General features: G+C 41.8%; 1 protein-coding gene across 2 annotated transcripts; it reads right to left on the minus strand.

Moving 5' to 3' along the window:
• Window positions 1-474: 474 nt before the first annotated feature.
• Window positions 475-11,700, minus strand: LOC139447165 (sn-1 acyl-lipid omega-3 desaturase (ferredoxin)-like). 2 transcript variants are annotated; one of them, XM_071228359.1, is made up of 2 exons: window positions 11,625-11,700; window positions 475-1,890 (listed from the first exon to the last, which is right to left on the minus strand). In XM_071228359.1, exon 2 carries the CDS (start codon window positions 1,883-1,885, stop codon window positions 719-721), a length of 1,167 nt encoding a protein of 388 aa, XP_071084460.1. In that variant the 5' UTR covers window positions 1,886-1,890; window positions 11,625-11,700; the 3' UTR covers window positions 475-718. The 2 variants fall into 2 exon arrangements, with proteins under 2 accessions (XP_071084460.1, XP_071084461.1); XM_071228360.1 differs by lacking the exon at window positions 11,625-11,700 and adding an exon at window positions 1,968-1,975.
• Window positions 11,701-17,323: the final 5,623 nt, after the last annotated feature.

Below are 17,323 nucleotides of genomic sequence, written 5' to 3' on the forward strand. Positions count from 1 at the left end.
TAAAACCCCACACTCACCACTTTAGAGAAATGCCAGGACTTATTTCATTCTGACCTTTCCAAACGTGGAAAATACTCTGAAAAAAAGACTACAAACTAACCCAAACCAACAATAACACATAATCGAACCCACCCAGCAAACAACAGCAGAACAAGTGCGACCAAATATACTACTGAAAAAAACTTAAGGATCACACATTTCTTTCATATTACTAGTTAATATGACCGATTAGCTGTAGTAATATGAAAGAATCCGGGTGGCCCTTAACTGTTTGTGAGTAGTATAGTCCCTGGTGACATGAAACCGACTAGAAACTATCACACGCAGGACACGTCAACAAAAATATTGTTTCTCACCAACCTTGACACAAATTTTGGTTTCTCCTGCAAATGACCAGACTGCAGTTAATTTGGGGTGGAGATGCTTTACGATATTTTTTTTCGGGAACCACTGAACATCAGTATAAGTTCACCTGATCATTTTTTCCATTTTTTGTAACAACTTTTTTTAAGCAAAATATCAAATCCTAACCTCCACGGAATATCAAAAGGTCGGTTCCTAAGAATGGCGATGGAACAACATTATTTTTGCTATTGCAGCCCATGTTGCTTTCAAGTAATCACGTCAACTTCTTGGCTACACAAAATTAATCTGACAAGAAAAACCATTGGAATGATAAGGCACACCGCATTAACTAAAATTGACTAAATTCTTAAGTCTATTTATATAGATGGACCTCCTTGTCATCCGCAATCACACTCTGTTTAACGAACTTCTTGAACATTCGGGCAAATGCAGGCAAAATGCGTTCATCGTGAGATTTCACGAGATCTGGAAACTCCTTCCGGAAGTGATGTGTGGCCTCTTCCAGATGGTAGTGAGGGATTTTCGGAAAGAGGTGGTGGATCTGGTGAGTCCCGATGTTGTGGATGCTGTCGTGAACGAGTCCGTAGTGGCGGTCAACGGAGCTGAGTTGGCCCCTGACGTTGTCCCACAGATGGTCCGAGTACCAGGGGATTTCATCCTCGGTGTGATGGAGAAAGGTTATGATGACGATGTACGAGGCGAAGACGAGGTCGGGAACTATGTAGTGGTAAAACAACTTCCAGAATCCATACGCCACCGCGTAGGAATACAGACATGAACACCATATCGCCATGGCAACCAACGTGATGATGCATGCGATGATGTGTTTTGAGAAGATTGGCTGGAGCGGGTTGAAATGACACACCTGGCGGGGTTTGTAGCCGCGAATGAGATACCCGAACCATCCCACTCCAAGTCCAAACCAAGGTAGAGTCTTTTCACCGTGGCTGTCACCTTTTCTCACCGGGTAGAACACCTCGTCCTTGTCCATATTCCCTGTGTTCTTATGGTGATGTTTGTGGGATACCTTCCAGGTATAGTACGGCGACAACAGGAACGTGTGGAACACCGTGCCCACGACGTCGTTGAGGAGGACGTGGTGGGAGAAGGACCCGTGGCCGCAGTCGTGACCCACAACAAACACAGCCGTGAAAAGGGTGCCCTGCACAAACCAAAACACAGGGGTCAAGGCCAGGAAAGGAATCAGGGGGAGGTAACTCCACATTAGTTCTCCGAGCACATATATGATGGCAATAAGCACTGCGTCCTTAAATGCGTAATACATGGATGTGGACACTTTGGGATCGAAACAGTGGATTGGCAGCTTTCTCTTGATTGCGACGATGGAGGGCAGTGTCCTTGGTAGCCGGACTTTGCTCAGAGGGTCGCTGTGGTCGTCGTCTGCATCTGCAATAGCTTCTTCCGACGTTTCAGATTTCTCTTCTGTTACCAAGGTAACAAGAAATACGTTCAATAGGATCTGCCACCAGGAACCGTTCCCCTTTTTGGATTCAGCCATTTTTTCTGAAACAAGCAAAATACAGTAAACTACGGTTATAACGAACACGCTTATAACGAACTGACGGATATAACGAACTTACTTTTTAGTCCCGACTATTTACTGTGGTTACGCTGTATATATGCTTATAACGAACTACGGTTATAACGAATTAAAAATAGTAGTCCCTTTCAGTTCGTTATAACCGTATTTTACTGTAGATGTATTTACATAATGGGTCTATTTGCATCCCATGTTGTCACGTTAGGTAACGTCACATAACGTAATTCATAAGCTGCGGCTACCTTGAAAATGCATTCGTCACCACCCGCCCCTTAGAGTAACCTGTAAGAAGACTCGTCCCCCTATCGATGAATGTTATGTGCGAAAATACGACAAACCAATCAGAATACGCGTATGTTTTCAATTTCTTCGTCAAGGAATCCCTCAGAAATAATTGTTGATTTTACATATGTCTTGCATCTAAAAATATACCCAAGACACAGTTAAATGTGTTCAATCATACTGTATAATGTCGCACGTCCCGATGTGCTTTAAATTGCATCTGAAATATGAATAATATACGGGGAAATAGATGTGAACCACTACGCAAAGCTTGACAATTGTTTTAGGTATGCCTGTTTGCGCTAAGACGGAACCCGGTCGCAAAAATGGCCATGAGACGGGCACGAGTCGCTATTCGGCTTGTGCCGGAATAACACGAGTTGGTCACGAATGCTTGAAAATGGTGTCAATCGTTCTCTGTGAAAACTGTTTCTGGGGCAAGATCAGTCGCGTGTTCATGAGTGTACTATGATATGTGATGGAAGGATGCGAGAATGCAAACAAGAGTCATCAGAAGACGACAAATTCCCCCGACCCCTATTAATTCGAAAGATTGTTACAGTAAGTCCAACTTGTTGAGAGAGTTTCTATCTAATATGTCTGTCCGTATACAAGATTAATTATTGAACTATCGAAACAATACCATGGAATGGGGATTCGGAACTTTGTAGTTCTATGTCAGGTGCACACCGATACGAGTCAATTCCAAACTTTATTTCATAAAAATCAAAATTCTAAAAATAGCAAAAGGCACCACTTTATCCCCTGATGAAAGCTCTTAAAAATTGTTTCAGTTCTGCCGAAAAAACAACACTTACCCCGTTTCAGCTGAGTCTAGCTTGTTTCCGTGGTAATATCTTTAATGTCTACCAGATCAGTACATATCGTGGAATTATTGCGCAGTAAATCATACCGGCACAGGACGTTTGCGTGCGCGAGTGAATATTAATTGAGGCCCAAACTTAAAACCTATTGTGTATGTATGGAATTTCACTGTACATGACACTAGTTGAATTCTAATATCAGCTATATCTCCATTGTAAACATTATTACAAGCTGTTATTTGATCTGAGGAAAACAATAATTTTTATAGAATGGCTGGCAGATTGCTGTAATACTAACAATGTAGATACTTAAAATATTGTTATTGTCAGGTCTATCTGTTATCCTCCATTACAAATATTGTGGGGCAGATGGCGTCAGAGTGAGTGTGGTTTTACGCCGCTTATGGGTTTCACACATTGTACCCATGTGGGGAATCGAACCCGGGTCTTCGGCGTTACGAGCCAACGCTTTAACCACTAGGCTACCCCACCGCCCCAGGTGGCGTCAGAACTGTTGAAATGGTATTGATGGTGTCATAATGAGATTCTTAATGTACATTTGCAATTGTGTTTACAATCGTGAATGTCGATGAAAACTCTGATCTTCAATAGCATCGAACCTGTGAGTACGTGAGTGAGTAAGGTTTAACGCTGCTTTGAACAGTATTCCCGTTGTACCACGGCATGTCAGTTTGACGTGGGAACACAGCCTGAGGTGATGTCGGTCTTACACGTTTACCACTTTGGTGAAACCCACGAGAACCATCTTCCCGAGGCAAGGGAATTAACTGACTATAAAAGTCCAGTTTCCACCCTTGCCGAACCAGGCTGATATTATGGAGTTACATTTTGGCTGGACTAACGAGTCTATGCATAGTCCAATCAAAATCGCGCACCGAAATCGAAACCCGGTTCGTAAACTGTCAGGCAGATTTCGGCCGATTGCAGGATTTGCACAGCATGTGCACCGCCAACTCGTTGGTAACAGAAATTTTCCAAATCTTTTCAAGTTTTTAATCAAGGTGCTCACGTGATTTGATGCACTTCGCGATGCAAGACCCGTTTTCTCACGATAAAGATCTTGATTGTCGATCAGATCGTCGTGACTGGGCGCCGCCATTTTGTTTGAAGCAAATGCAAGTGATACGAGAGGTGGAAACTGATTGGTCCATAGGAGAGGCAGAGAAGGGATTTAACTCGTAACAGCCACTGGTGGCGCTACGATCGAGCCCAGGAATTCCAGCCTAGTTTGGCAAGGGTGGAAACTGGACTTTCAAAGTCAGTTAACTCTCTTGCCTCGGGAAGATGACGAGCACGGGTATGTTGCTAGAAACAATCCGTATAACGTAAGATTTGGTTGGTTAGTTTGTTGTTTAACGCTGCACTCAGCAATATTCCATCTGCATGGCGGCGGTCTCTAAATAATCGAGCCTGGACCAGACAATCCAATGATTGATATCATGAGCATCGATCCACGTATAACGTAAGAATCAACAGGACGATGAATTCGTCGCGTTTTACAACCAATATATAGTTTGTATTATTTCGAAATTGTTACACAGACTGTATAAAGTGATAATAAAATGTATAGTCCCCATGCTTATCAGAACAAGACAAAGGCGACCTTGTTGTCATAAGAGGCGATTAACGGGATGGGATGGTCAGGCTCGTTGACATGGTTGATGTATGTCATCGTATCCCTTTTGCGTGGATCGATGCTCATGATATCAATCACTGGATTATCTGGTCCAGACTCGATTATTGACAGACCGCCGTCATATAGCTGGAATATTGCCTAGTGCGGCGTTAAAAAAACAAACAAACACGAATTCACGGTACTTACTAAATTGACAGTCATCGTGTCCTATACTATATTTCTTTCATAAGATGCAATGCAAATGTATTATAACGGCCGAATGTACATATTTCCTTTAGGAATTCGTGCTGAAAATTTCATATAAACAGGTAAATGAAACGAAATTTATTTTAATTATAAATCATAAAATATTCCGCTTTGAGAATTTGACATTGTTTTTACTGGATATACATCCTCAAGTTTGCATAGGATTTTTTCATCGTGAATTCACACTTTATAACTATATTTCTGTGAATAAAGGTAAAATCGTTTGGTGTACCCAATCTATTTGGCGAACAGTTCGTAGTGTATGCTAATACTTTTATACACGGGCGTTTTCGCATGTTTTGTGTCTAAACATAAACAAGCGTATAGTCGACGAAGTCGCCTAAATCCCCCGCCCATTTTAACACGTTATGGGCCCAAACCACGTAACTGACCCAACATTTCTCTTAAACCATGTCAAAATAGCTGCAATGGAAATTCTAAAATGTATATTTCTAAAAGCTCTAAATATCAAAAGGCACCAGTTCAGTATGTGCCTGTTAGACATGCAAAGCTTTGTTAGAAAGTTTTGAATGGGTTTTCAGTTATGCTCCGGAAACGAACTCAACCCACAAGAACCTAAGTCCAACTTGTTGCCATGGAAACGTAAACAATACAATTTCTAAAATTCCTAAGTAGCAAAAGGCACCAGTTCAGTATGTGCCTGTTAGACATGCAAGGTTTGTTTTGTTAGAAAGTTTTGAATGGGTTTTGAGTTATGCTCCGGAAACGAACTCAACCCCAAAAAACCTAAGTCCAATTTGTTGCCATGGAAACGTAAACAATAAAAAATTCTAAAATTCCTAAATAGCAAAAGGCACCAGTTCAGCATGAGTCTGATAGACATGTAAAATTTCGTAAAGAAATATTTAACGGTTTCTGAGTTATGCTCCGGAAACGATTTCGGGACGCACGCACACACGGACGGACGGACGGATACCATTTAAATAATACCGAGGCAAAATGAAGACAATCAACCGCATACATTATGACGTTAGAGTCAAGTACAGTTGTAACAGATTATTTATCTTAATACTAAAAAAGAAAATAAGGTGAAATAATATACAAAAACAATTCTTGAGTTCACTCACGCACGCACTTGCGTGTGTACGTCCGCGCGTGCGGGTCACGTGACCTATATCCATCCACACTGTCCGCTAAGTGTGATACAGTTAGTGCGACGCGCTGATGCGGGCTGTATTCTCCAGCAACGACACAGCCGACACAGGCGATAAATTCGTTTAATCTGTCAAAAGTAGAATATATAATATTTTGTGAGCAGCACATTCATTTACAACGAGTCAACTGAGTTAATGAGACCGGCATTTTCGGGCTATAAAGACCCGCATCCTTCTGACCCCTGTGATGGCCTAACCCCCCCCCCCCCCCCCCCCCCCCCCCCCACCCCACCCCCCCAAATCCCCGCCTCGGTTATATTACCAAGTATAATCCCCATCATGTTCACTCAGTATTCATTGACACAACCCCGTCCAAATATGGGTGACCTCGTTCGTGAAAAGCTAGTACACTTGGGATCCATTTCGCTTCGGAATTTCTCCCTTGCGTAGTATTCGGGGAGTAAGTGAATGTTGTTTAAGGCCGCCGTCAGTAATAGTCGTCTGTGAGTGAGTTATTATGGTCAGGACTGGGGACACAAGAAATAGGCTTCACACATGGTACACATGTGGGGAATCGAACCCTGGCCTTCGGCGTGACGAGCGAAGGTCTTAACCACTAAAGTACTCACGGAATTTTAAATAAATGCAGTTAATATACAATATATATATATATATATATATATATATATATATATATATATATATATATATTCAAACAAATCAATTAGTACTAATTGGGCCTTGGCACAAATACAGCGTATCAAAGGTTTTTATGTCTTTTTACACGTAAAAGTGTGTAAAAATATGAACAAAAAAAATATGAACAAAACAGACTATTGTGAAACTGAGCATAACCAGGTGTTAGTAGATCAAGGTGACTGTCCATGACCTATGACACCTTGACGACAGGTGAAAACAGGTGCTTGAAACCCACGTGCATGTGATTTGTCAGTGGTTAGTGATTTGTCAGTGGCATTATGGGATAGTGAATCATCGTCAAAATATCAGAACGTAAAAGTAACATATTCCCTTCTCAAACAACAACTTACATGTCATTATTATTATGTACATAAACATAGCTGTTATTTTTATTGTTGTTTTGATAACTATTTTCCAGGGGAATTTGCATAATGCCTATAGCCTGTTTCTGCCATGTCAATTTGGACTTTTATTTTTTAATGTTGAAAGACCCTACAAATTACCTCCTGTAAAGTACATTTTGTATTGAGCACTGAGATAAAACTAGCAAATCCAGACTAGTACTTTTCCAGTTGTTTTGTTATTTCGTATTTTTATCTACGTAATGCTTTGTGTCGATTCTTAAATCCAGAAAAACAGTCTTTTTTCATTTCCATGAGTACTTTTTTTTAAGGCTTCCCCACGTCTCCTTACGGCGGCCTATAAATAATCCAGTATGTGCCATACACACCAGTGACCGCCAGTTCACCGATCCTCAACAGTTGCTCTTCAGGCCCTCAAAAGGCCCAGCTGTGGTAGTGGGTCCCGTTTTGAAAAAAAGAATAGGAGCGCTACGACTGTAGCGCTATACTTTAACATATTTACGAGACAGTCGTAGCTCTACGATGCCTTTTCTAAACGAGACCCTATTACAACGCGGAACCCCATATATGTTCATATTTGTCGAATAATGTTGATTGCGGTGGTGATAAGAGGTGATAAGTGGTCTAAGTGTCATCTGGGCCCCTTTCACAAAACGATCGTAGCGCTCCGACCAGCGTAACTCCTATACTTTAACATAGAATTACGACATTCGTAGCGCTCCGACCAGTGCAACTTCTACACTTTAACATAGACCTACGACATTCGTAGCGCTCCGACCAGCGTAACTCCTATACTTTAACATAGACTTACGGCATTCGTAGCCCTACGACCAGCGTAACTCCTATACTTTAACACAGACCTACGGCATTCGTTGCCCTACGACCTGCGTGACTCCTATACTTTAACATAGACCTACGGCATTCGTAGCCCTACGACCAGCGTAAGTCCTGTACTTTAACATAGACTTACGACAGAAGATTTGTTGCAAAGGGCGACTAACGGGATCGGGTGGTCAGGTTTGCCGACTTTTGTTGACGGAGGCCATCGTATTCCAATTGCGTAGATCGATGTTCACAATGATCACTTATGTGCCGTGACTCGACTTTTTACGGACTTCCGTCAATTTGATAGAATATTTCGGAGTGAGGCGTTAAACAACAAACAAATCTAAATAATAAAGTGAATACACATCTTCACCAAGCAGGGATGTCGTGTGAGGTTTCAGAAAATAGGCGGATCCAGATGACTGATATAAACAAGCATGTTACACTGGGGTCACCTCGGAATACCACCGGCTATGTCGACAACGGATAAATCGATCCTCCATTATCGACAACTTACGTTCAGTTATTAGACTTTTTTCAAAGACAGGATATATTTTTTTCTGTGAAGGGTGGAAGTTAATAACTTTCACAAGACATTTTTTTCAGACCACCATTCATTCATTCATTCATTCGGATCGAACAACTGACCTTCGGCATTCGGGTTGGATGCTCCATTCACTACACCACTGAGGCGGTCCTATCATCACTGTCATTAGTATTAAGCTTATATAACACTAGTCTCTGAGAAAATGCCATTCCAAGCAAGTATTTCGTGTGTCCGCCAAGTTCATTGATGACTGCCGTGCAACGTAGATACATGGAATGGATGGGGCGGTTGACGAAGGCCATAGGCACTTGAGCACACACTCTGAGGAAGTTCAGCTGCAGTTGTCGGCAGTGCATTTCCATTTGCACGGAACGTGCATGTGGTTACCGTCGCCGTGATGCGTTTGGGCGATCGGTTTTATTGTCATCTGCTTTGTTTTTTATCATCAAATTTCATTTTTCCGGACAAGGTAATGTTAAATTTTAGATACTTCGACAAACATTACCCAGATATTTAAACTTTTCATGCAATGTTACTTGGGTTGACGTTTCTTTTGCGCTTCAGTATAGTGTATTAGTTCACGTCGCTTCCGGCAACAGCACCGTCATCCCGACGGAGGACACGTGGGGGAGGATTTCACTTTATAACTGTTAATAAACGTTCGGTAATACCCAACTATAAAGTAGATTTCAAGTAAAGACTCACATAGATCTGCCTAAATTTAACAATTAGTAATAATCTCGTTATAGTTCAGTACCCCGTTAAGATTCGGGAAAGAATAGGTCTTCAGCAACCCATGATTGCCGTAAAAGGCGACTAACGGGATCGGGTGGTCAGACTCGCTGACTTGGTTGATGCATGTCATCGTATCCCAACTCCCTCGATCCATGCTCATGATGTCAATAACTGGATTGTCTAGCCCAAACTCGATTATTTACAGACCGCCGTCATAGAGCTGGAATATTGCTGAGTGCGACGTTAAACAACAAATAAACAAAATAGTTTCGTAGAAATGAAACCTGGCGATAGAAAGGTAAACGATATAACGCAGCCTCTGGCGCCTTCCTGGCAACAGCCCGCAGACATATATCACCCTTAGCGGACAGCCTGGACGGATGTAGGTCACGCGAGACATACACGTCACTGTACATTTCCCAAAAGTGGGTAGACAAATATGAACAATTATGAAATCACCATGAAAACCGCCTCTCGGGATCTGTAGCGTCTGCCCTGGAGCTTGCAGGGGATTATGTCAGAAGTAGGAATTGTTTGAATCGTGAGGTTTAACGCTGTTAACATTATTCCAGCTATACAGTGTCAGGGGATTGCTGTCTGGGAGTGAGTGAGTGAGTGAGTTGGGTGAAGGAAGATCTAAGACGTTTACCACTTGGTGAAACCCACGAGCACGAGAACGGTGCTGACAAATCTAGAAACAGAATCGGGACGAACCGGAATTCGAACCCACAATCATAGGTTTCTGGCGTTCCCAAGGGTCGTTACTCTGCACAGCGAATTACAGCGCCTACAACGATTGGGGCACCCCAGTCCCCTTTGAAACAATGACTTATTGCATAGTAACAGTGTGTGATCTGGTCAATTCAATGACGTAATTTCCCGACGACTTGGATCGATGCTCGTGCTATCAACCACTAGTTTGACAGGCCGTGACCGGGTTGTTATTTACTTGAATATTGGTGACTGTGTCGTCGTCACTCAATCATTATTAACCTCCATTATGTAAGTGGCCAGAGGTGTCGTAATTAGTTGTGTCAATGTGCTTTCCTCAGTCGTGGCAGGATCCGCGGATTTGTATCCCCGATTATGTTGCTCGAATGAACCAAATTCGTGGTCATTCGCTTAGCGTCTATACAACAACCGTCACGTTCCTCTGAGATAAGGCCCACACCCGTGAGTGAGCGATTCTTGCCACGAGCTTTACACGCTTCGAGAAGTAGTTTTGTTACATCACGTACGGCGTGTCAACTTTATGCAGTATAAAGAAACAAGAGTGGTGCAAGTGTTAGACGTTTACCACTTTGACGAAACCTACGATCACGGGTCTGGTGCTGACAAACAAAGAATCGTCAAAGCGAATCTAACATTCGAACGCACGATCATAAGATTCTGGTACACCTAAGGGAAATAACTCTGCACAACGAATTGCGGCACCAGAATTGGGCTTCACACATTGTACCCGTGTCGGGAATCGAACCCGGGTCTTCGGCGTGACGAGCGAACGCATTAACCACCAGGCTACCCGACCGCCCCACTAACGTTTGAGAGAACTAATTATATAATATTCTGCACCGACGAACTGTGGCATTAAGGAGAAGTTATTCACGAAAAATATCTGAAATATTATACAGGAACAGTGCGCCACCCACCCCCACCCCCTACCACCAACACACACACACACACACACACACACACACACAAACACACACACTCTCCCTCCACACGCACGCACGTTGGTTTATAGTAACAACGGGCCATATTGTCACCATGAGGCGAATTGTACTATTGATAAGGAGGCACTGCAATGTGTTTGGGGCGCATCGATTGACAACAGGTGGTTTAAATTTATGAACCCCAAGGCAGAGACCATATAATATTATATGGTCTCTGCCCAAGGTGAAACAGAGTGCAGGGTTCTACATTTAACCACACATACTTTTTACGGGAATACGCCACGTTAATTCTCTGTTTTGCATAACAATGAAAACGCTAAGCCAACTGATCACACAGAGTGCCTTCACCATGGTTTTGCATAAGCTAACTTCACCGTCAAAACCCACCGGTTCCTCGCGTGTGCCTTTCCCCCTGCCTCGTTATAACACACTGCTGTATCCGAAAAAGACTTATTTATATATTTCAAACACACACTACACTTCGCAAACGCTGTATATCTATGGTAACAGATTTAGTTTCCGTCTCAGCGTCATGAAACCGACAGACAAACAGACATCTGTTTTTCCTCGTTTTTCGACGAAACACTTTTGTCTTTCGGAAAGCGAGTCAATGTCAAACCAGCCTGCATCAATAATTAACATGCTGATGAATGTCAGTGGAATATTTTTTCATATATACAGTGACTACCTTGGAAATAAAACAACAAACTACTTCTAATTTAAACTACTTACATGAGTGTTGTTTAGAGATGGCGATTAGCTTCTATTTACACAGACGGTACTCGCGTGCCTGAAGCACATGGACTCGCCGGTAACGTGGTCAATGACAATAGGCCATACTAACTGATAAATATTAATCACTTATGGTCTACTTAAAGAAGATTCTTATCATGTCACTTTACCCGACATAGATAACACACTTAATATAAACATAAATACCAAGCACGTGACTTGAAGTTTTCGACTTTGATATTGTGGTTATAATGCATGATTTATCGATTTGAAGCTCCATCAGCCGATCAAGGTTACTGTTCGCTGATTGGCTGATAGGTGGTGTGGCAGAGTGCGTGTTTGTCGGGGATAACGGGAGTGGGATTTCCTTGTATAGACCAATCGGCGTCGAAAACATGATATTGAATGGCCATGTACATGAAGTATATGAGAGATTTTATTACATGTCATATTTATAAAGTTTCACCCTTTTAAGTGATATTCAGACAGAGTAATTTGAAGTTAATAATTCGAAACAGGTATGCTATTTCATGAAACTGGTTTTCACAAACCGGTTTCAGTTTTAGCCTCTTTTTACCAGCTTTGTTTATTCAGCGAGTTCGTATCCGCTGAGCGAGGAATGACACAGTGTACCAACATGTGTTAAACGCGTTTGGGCCTAAATCACAATTGCATTGTTCTCCATTAACTTTGTTGTTTACCGCCCCAATACTCGAACTGTTTGGACGGTAATCGAATTTTGACCAGATTAAGTTAAAATTAAACGTCACTCGCCATTTTTTCGGGCAGTTACGACTCAAAAAAGTTAAGGAATTAGAAAGCATGTTATCAAAAGATCAAAAATAGTTTTAGAATCAATCTGTCAAATATTTTAAGAAAAAGCAATACAATGAATACCTGTCACATCCCAGTGATTGATATTATGAGTACCACGTCAAGGGCAAATATTTGTACAAATATCACTTGTCCCCAACTTGATTCAAATAAAACTGTTTTCTATAAACAAATCTTAAAAAGCCTGTCCCCCCTGGCTGGCTACGGCAATGCTGTTAGTTTATAAACTCGTCTGGACACCGAATCCTCTTTTTAGTGGACTATTATTACTATTATAACAAGCATGTGAATCGGGTCTTTTCGGACATGGAATCCCAACAGAAGCTGGGGTAAACTATTAATATGGGGACCATTCAGCTGTTAATCCTCCCTTCTACGATGAGTTACTTTGATCTACAATCTATCGAATTCTACCTGGTATAGATATCAGTCAGTGAAATGTTAGTGACGGTAGTTTATGATTCACTTTAAGGACAATGAATGAATGTCTAATTTTTAAACCAAAATGGAAACAAATGTGAGTCGCGAGGCGTTGTATTATTTGTATTTCATTTTTTGAACAAACTGTTCTAGACATCTGTGTACATTAGCTGTCGACGAATGAGATTCAGGTGAAGCGTGATGTTTGTTTGCGCTAGGTACGAGTATATGGTGTATTTCATCAAGTAAAGAAAGTAGAAACACACATGGTGATTTATTTCGCCCATGGGTGCTTGTGGGACAATGAATATAATGTAGGACTTGGTAGAGTCGGGCGAAATGAAAATCAAATAATTAATTTAAAAGATGGTTATCAAAATGTAGACTAAGCACCCGTGAATTACGTGCAATACATTATGATGTCATAGTAAATGACGTCAGAGCATGTCTTTATGACGTAATGTTGACGCTTCTTGACAGTGTTCGTTCGTCACTCCGAAGACCCGGGTTCGATTCCTGACATGGGTACAATGTGTGAAGCCCATTTCTGGTGTCCCACGCCGTGATATTGCTGGAATATTGCTAAAAGCGGCGTAAAGTCAAACTCACCCACTCACTGGTTTTACAACGGCTATTAATCGCTGAAAAATAAAGGAAAATATCTAGTAAATGAGATAACATGGCATTTCGCAATACGTGTCGAAAATAATCTGCATGTTTTGAACGACTAAATGCCATGTCCCTGTTTATATTGCTGTCAATATCTGTCGGCCTGCGTTAGGGCTCGCGTGTAAGGTGCGTGCGTGCGTGCGTGCGTGCGTGCGTGCGTGCGTGCGTGCGTGTTTAGTATCTATTGATTATTTCAGCTACAGATATGTAATGAGAAAAGCTTTGGACAGTTGTTTAAGGGTGTCAAGAATATCTTAGGGCAGCACCAGAAATAAAATACCTCAAACGCAAGCTAATATATGATTATATATTATAATGGCTGCTAGGAGACAGAGAAACACAACAGCTATGTCCTATAACACACAAATACGAGCGGTTACCAAGTGTTTCATTGCTTGACAAATCTTCAATAGTACCTGTTCTAGTTAATGCATATACAGTAAACTACGGTTATAACGAACACGCTTATAACGAACTGACGGATATAACGAACTACTTTTTTGGTCCCGACTATTTGCTGTAGTTATGCTGTATATATGCTTATAACGAACTACGGTTAAAACGAACTAAAATTTGTAGTCCCTTTAAGTTCGTTATAACCGTACTTTACTGTATGAGTCCTCGAAATTTCAAAATAACACATAGAACATCAAACGAGACGCAAATTCATAATCAGCGTTGCATTATTGATTCTGAAGTATATAATGTAAACAATAACGGAAGTTAGCTACCCCTGACGCACATCACAAAACATATATATTATCAATACGTAGTTCATTACATTTATTAAAATGTTTATATTCATGATTGAACCGATGAATGTAATTTACTCTACTGATGACGTCAGTTGCAGGCTGCTAACGCTAGTACAGGTTTCAATATGTATGGGCAACTCGCTAAAATAGGTCAACCGGAGTATGACGTAAATAAGTTAACATGCGTTAACCTGGTCAACAGAGGTTAACTTGGGTTACACCTTGGTCACGTGTTCGTCCACCTGGGTTGTCCAGAGTTTTCAAATTGATCGCAAGCTGTGTATAATCAACATACGTAACCTCCATTTTAATTTCACCCCCACGCAGAATGGACAAGGGGACGTAACTCTTGCAGGCTTAATGCCGCAGTGCACCAATTCTGTCTACAATCTCCTCCCACCCAGTAACAAATAAATTCGGACATGTGAATATTTCACTAAACTCAAACCGTGATTCGTATTACCAGCAACTGCCTCGCAGTGTTTCCAGCGTGAAAGATAATGTGTGATCAACAATTGCGTGTAGACAAGGCAACCTCGAGTTGTACCAGCTCGCCCATCGCCTTGTGACGTCATTACTGTGGCAATTATCGACAGTTATGATAAAAATGGTTAAAATTAACTCTTGCTCTCATAATTGTTATAATTATATTTATATATTAGAGATATATTCATCTATTTCAGTGAGTTTAATTTCAAGCTGTTGTGGAACTTTTTTTTAGCAGGCATAATGAAATGTTAACCCTCGATCTGTATTAATCAATAAAATTTTAGCAAAGCGTATGTTTGTTATGATGAATGTAGGACAAACTACTACCCATAGATGCATTATCAAAATATGGTCATGGACACTATTTTCATTGAAATATCACACACAGAATCAGGGATGGAGTATGAACATACCCTCAAATATTATAGGTTTTATTTTTTCCATAAAAATGATGTTAAGTATGAATGTTAATATCCGTGATATATGTATGTTTAATAGTGACTGGCGATACATTGTATTACCTCTATTCAACGCCCGGGCGTATATTTCATTCAGACGCTCTTTACTCCCGGCTCTTTACCCCCGGCGTTTAATCACAAAGATAATATTAGGCATCAAAGGGCGGTCGGGTAGCCTAGTGGTTCAAGCGTTCGTTCGATTCCCGACATGGGTACAATGTGTGAAGCCCATTTCTTGTGTCCCCCGCCGTGATATTGCTGGAAGATTGCTAAAAGCGGCGTAAAACCATACTCACTCACTGACCCCCATGGATCAAAACTACCCGGTGTTTATCGAGGTCCAGCGTTTATAGAGATCTGGACGTGTTTTCGAGCATTGAATCGCGGAAATACGGTAAACTGGGTCCTACTAAATTATACGTATATAATGCGTTCGTTTGCCGAGGATTGTGACTTTCCTTATTTAGAGGGAAATTGTCTTCGCTTAACCATGGTACATTGCAATTACGGTCGGTTGTTTTGTGTAATGACACTTAACATTTGGGCATGATCGATGCAAAATTATTATTAAAAAGGGATTTTATCCAAAAATATACATTGGTAGGGTTTACATGCGGTGTACCACATGGTGACTAGTCAGCTCGGGAGACTATACAATCTAACATTACATGAAAATCTAATATCTTCCAAACTTCCCCGTTCTGAACACTGCGCCACCATCAAAAAGCACACCCCGATCTCATTCCGACAACTTGAACTCTCCATCCCCCATCAACGCAACCATCTCTCCCCACGCTGGCAATGCAACAGCATCACACAATGACAAGTTCTTCCCTTCGTCGCACCACCCCGACAACAGCCGCCAACCCCATTCTCACGACAAAGAACCCGATCACCTTCACCTTGACTACCCCCCCCCCCCCCTCCCTCCTCCCCACCACCACCAATAACTGTGCCCCTCGCCACACACAGTGCATCCGCTCTCAACACCACATCATCACACACTTCACACACACCCGGAACACTCCCAGATGACACACCCCCTCGAACCATCTACCGGCTGAAGGCATGATCAACATCATTATCCTACCCCATCAACCTACAAAGTACCCCTCATGTATCAAGATCCACAAGGAACTATATCAATATGAACATTAAACATTGCAAATTGTATCCCTAATGATATGCCACCATTTTTGTAAATTAAGGGCATCCCCAGTTTCAAAATATTCTTTGCATCTTCCTCAAACCCCCAACCACCCACCCACCTACCAACACCTAACACACACTCCCTCCCCTCCCCTTTCCAATAGCTGTTAAACACTTCCCTGTAGACTGACTGACATTAAGTCCCAGAAATACAGCTCTTAAAGTCTGTATCTACTAAATATAAAGTACAATCCAAATAAAACCCAGACCAATCCTTAATTTCAGCCTGAAGCTGAGGCAATCCAGACTTGCCAAATCATTGTAGACTTGAGTTGGACTCAGCCTAACCTTCCTGATCTGTAGGCTAATATCACTTCCACAACCGTCCTCCCCTCACATGCCAGCTGCAGCTAGCATCATCCCCCACCTCTCCCCCGCCCTCATCGGGGACTCCAGGTTCCCCCAACACGGGATCAGATCGATAGATTCCAGTATACAGAAGCCTACGCTGGCACAGAGGGGAAGAAACATGTATCGAACCGTGGCTATATCCGTGATCTGCTAATCAACAGGGTACACGTGGAGTCTGTCTTAAAAAAATGCGATTGCTGACATCCTCGGGGTCTGTCCGCGGTCATCGTGACTCGAACAGGTCACTTTAGGAAAGCTGTATGTACGCATCCTCCTATAATATATATTCTCTGCGTGGACATGACGTCGAGCCCAACTCCCGGGAATCAATATATAGTAAACTACGGTTATAACGAACACGCTTATAACGAACTAACGGATATAACGAACTAACTTTTTAGTCCCGACTATTTGCTGTAGTTATACTGTATATATGCTTATAACGAATTACGGTTATGACGAACTAAAATTAGTAGTCCCTTTGAGTTCGTTATAACCGTAGTTTACTGCATAA

The sequence above is a fragment of the Haliotis cracherodii genome, unplaced genomic scaffold (genome assembly GCF_022045235.1).
Source record: "Haliotis cracherodii isolate W230 unplaced genomic scaffold, xgHalCrac1.p SCAF_7, whole genome shotgun sequence".
Lineage (NCBI taxonomy): Eukaryota > Metazoa > Mollusca > Gastropoda > Lepetellida > Haliotidae > Haliotis > Haliotis cracherodii.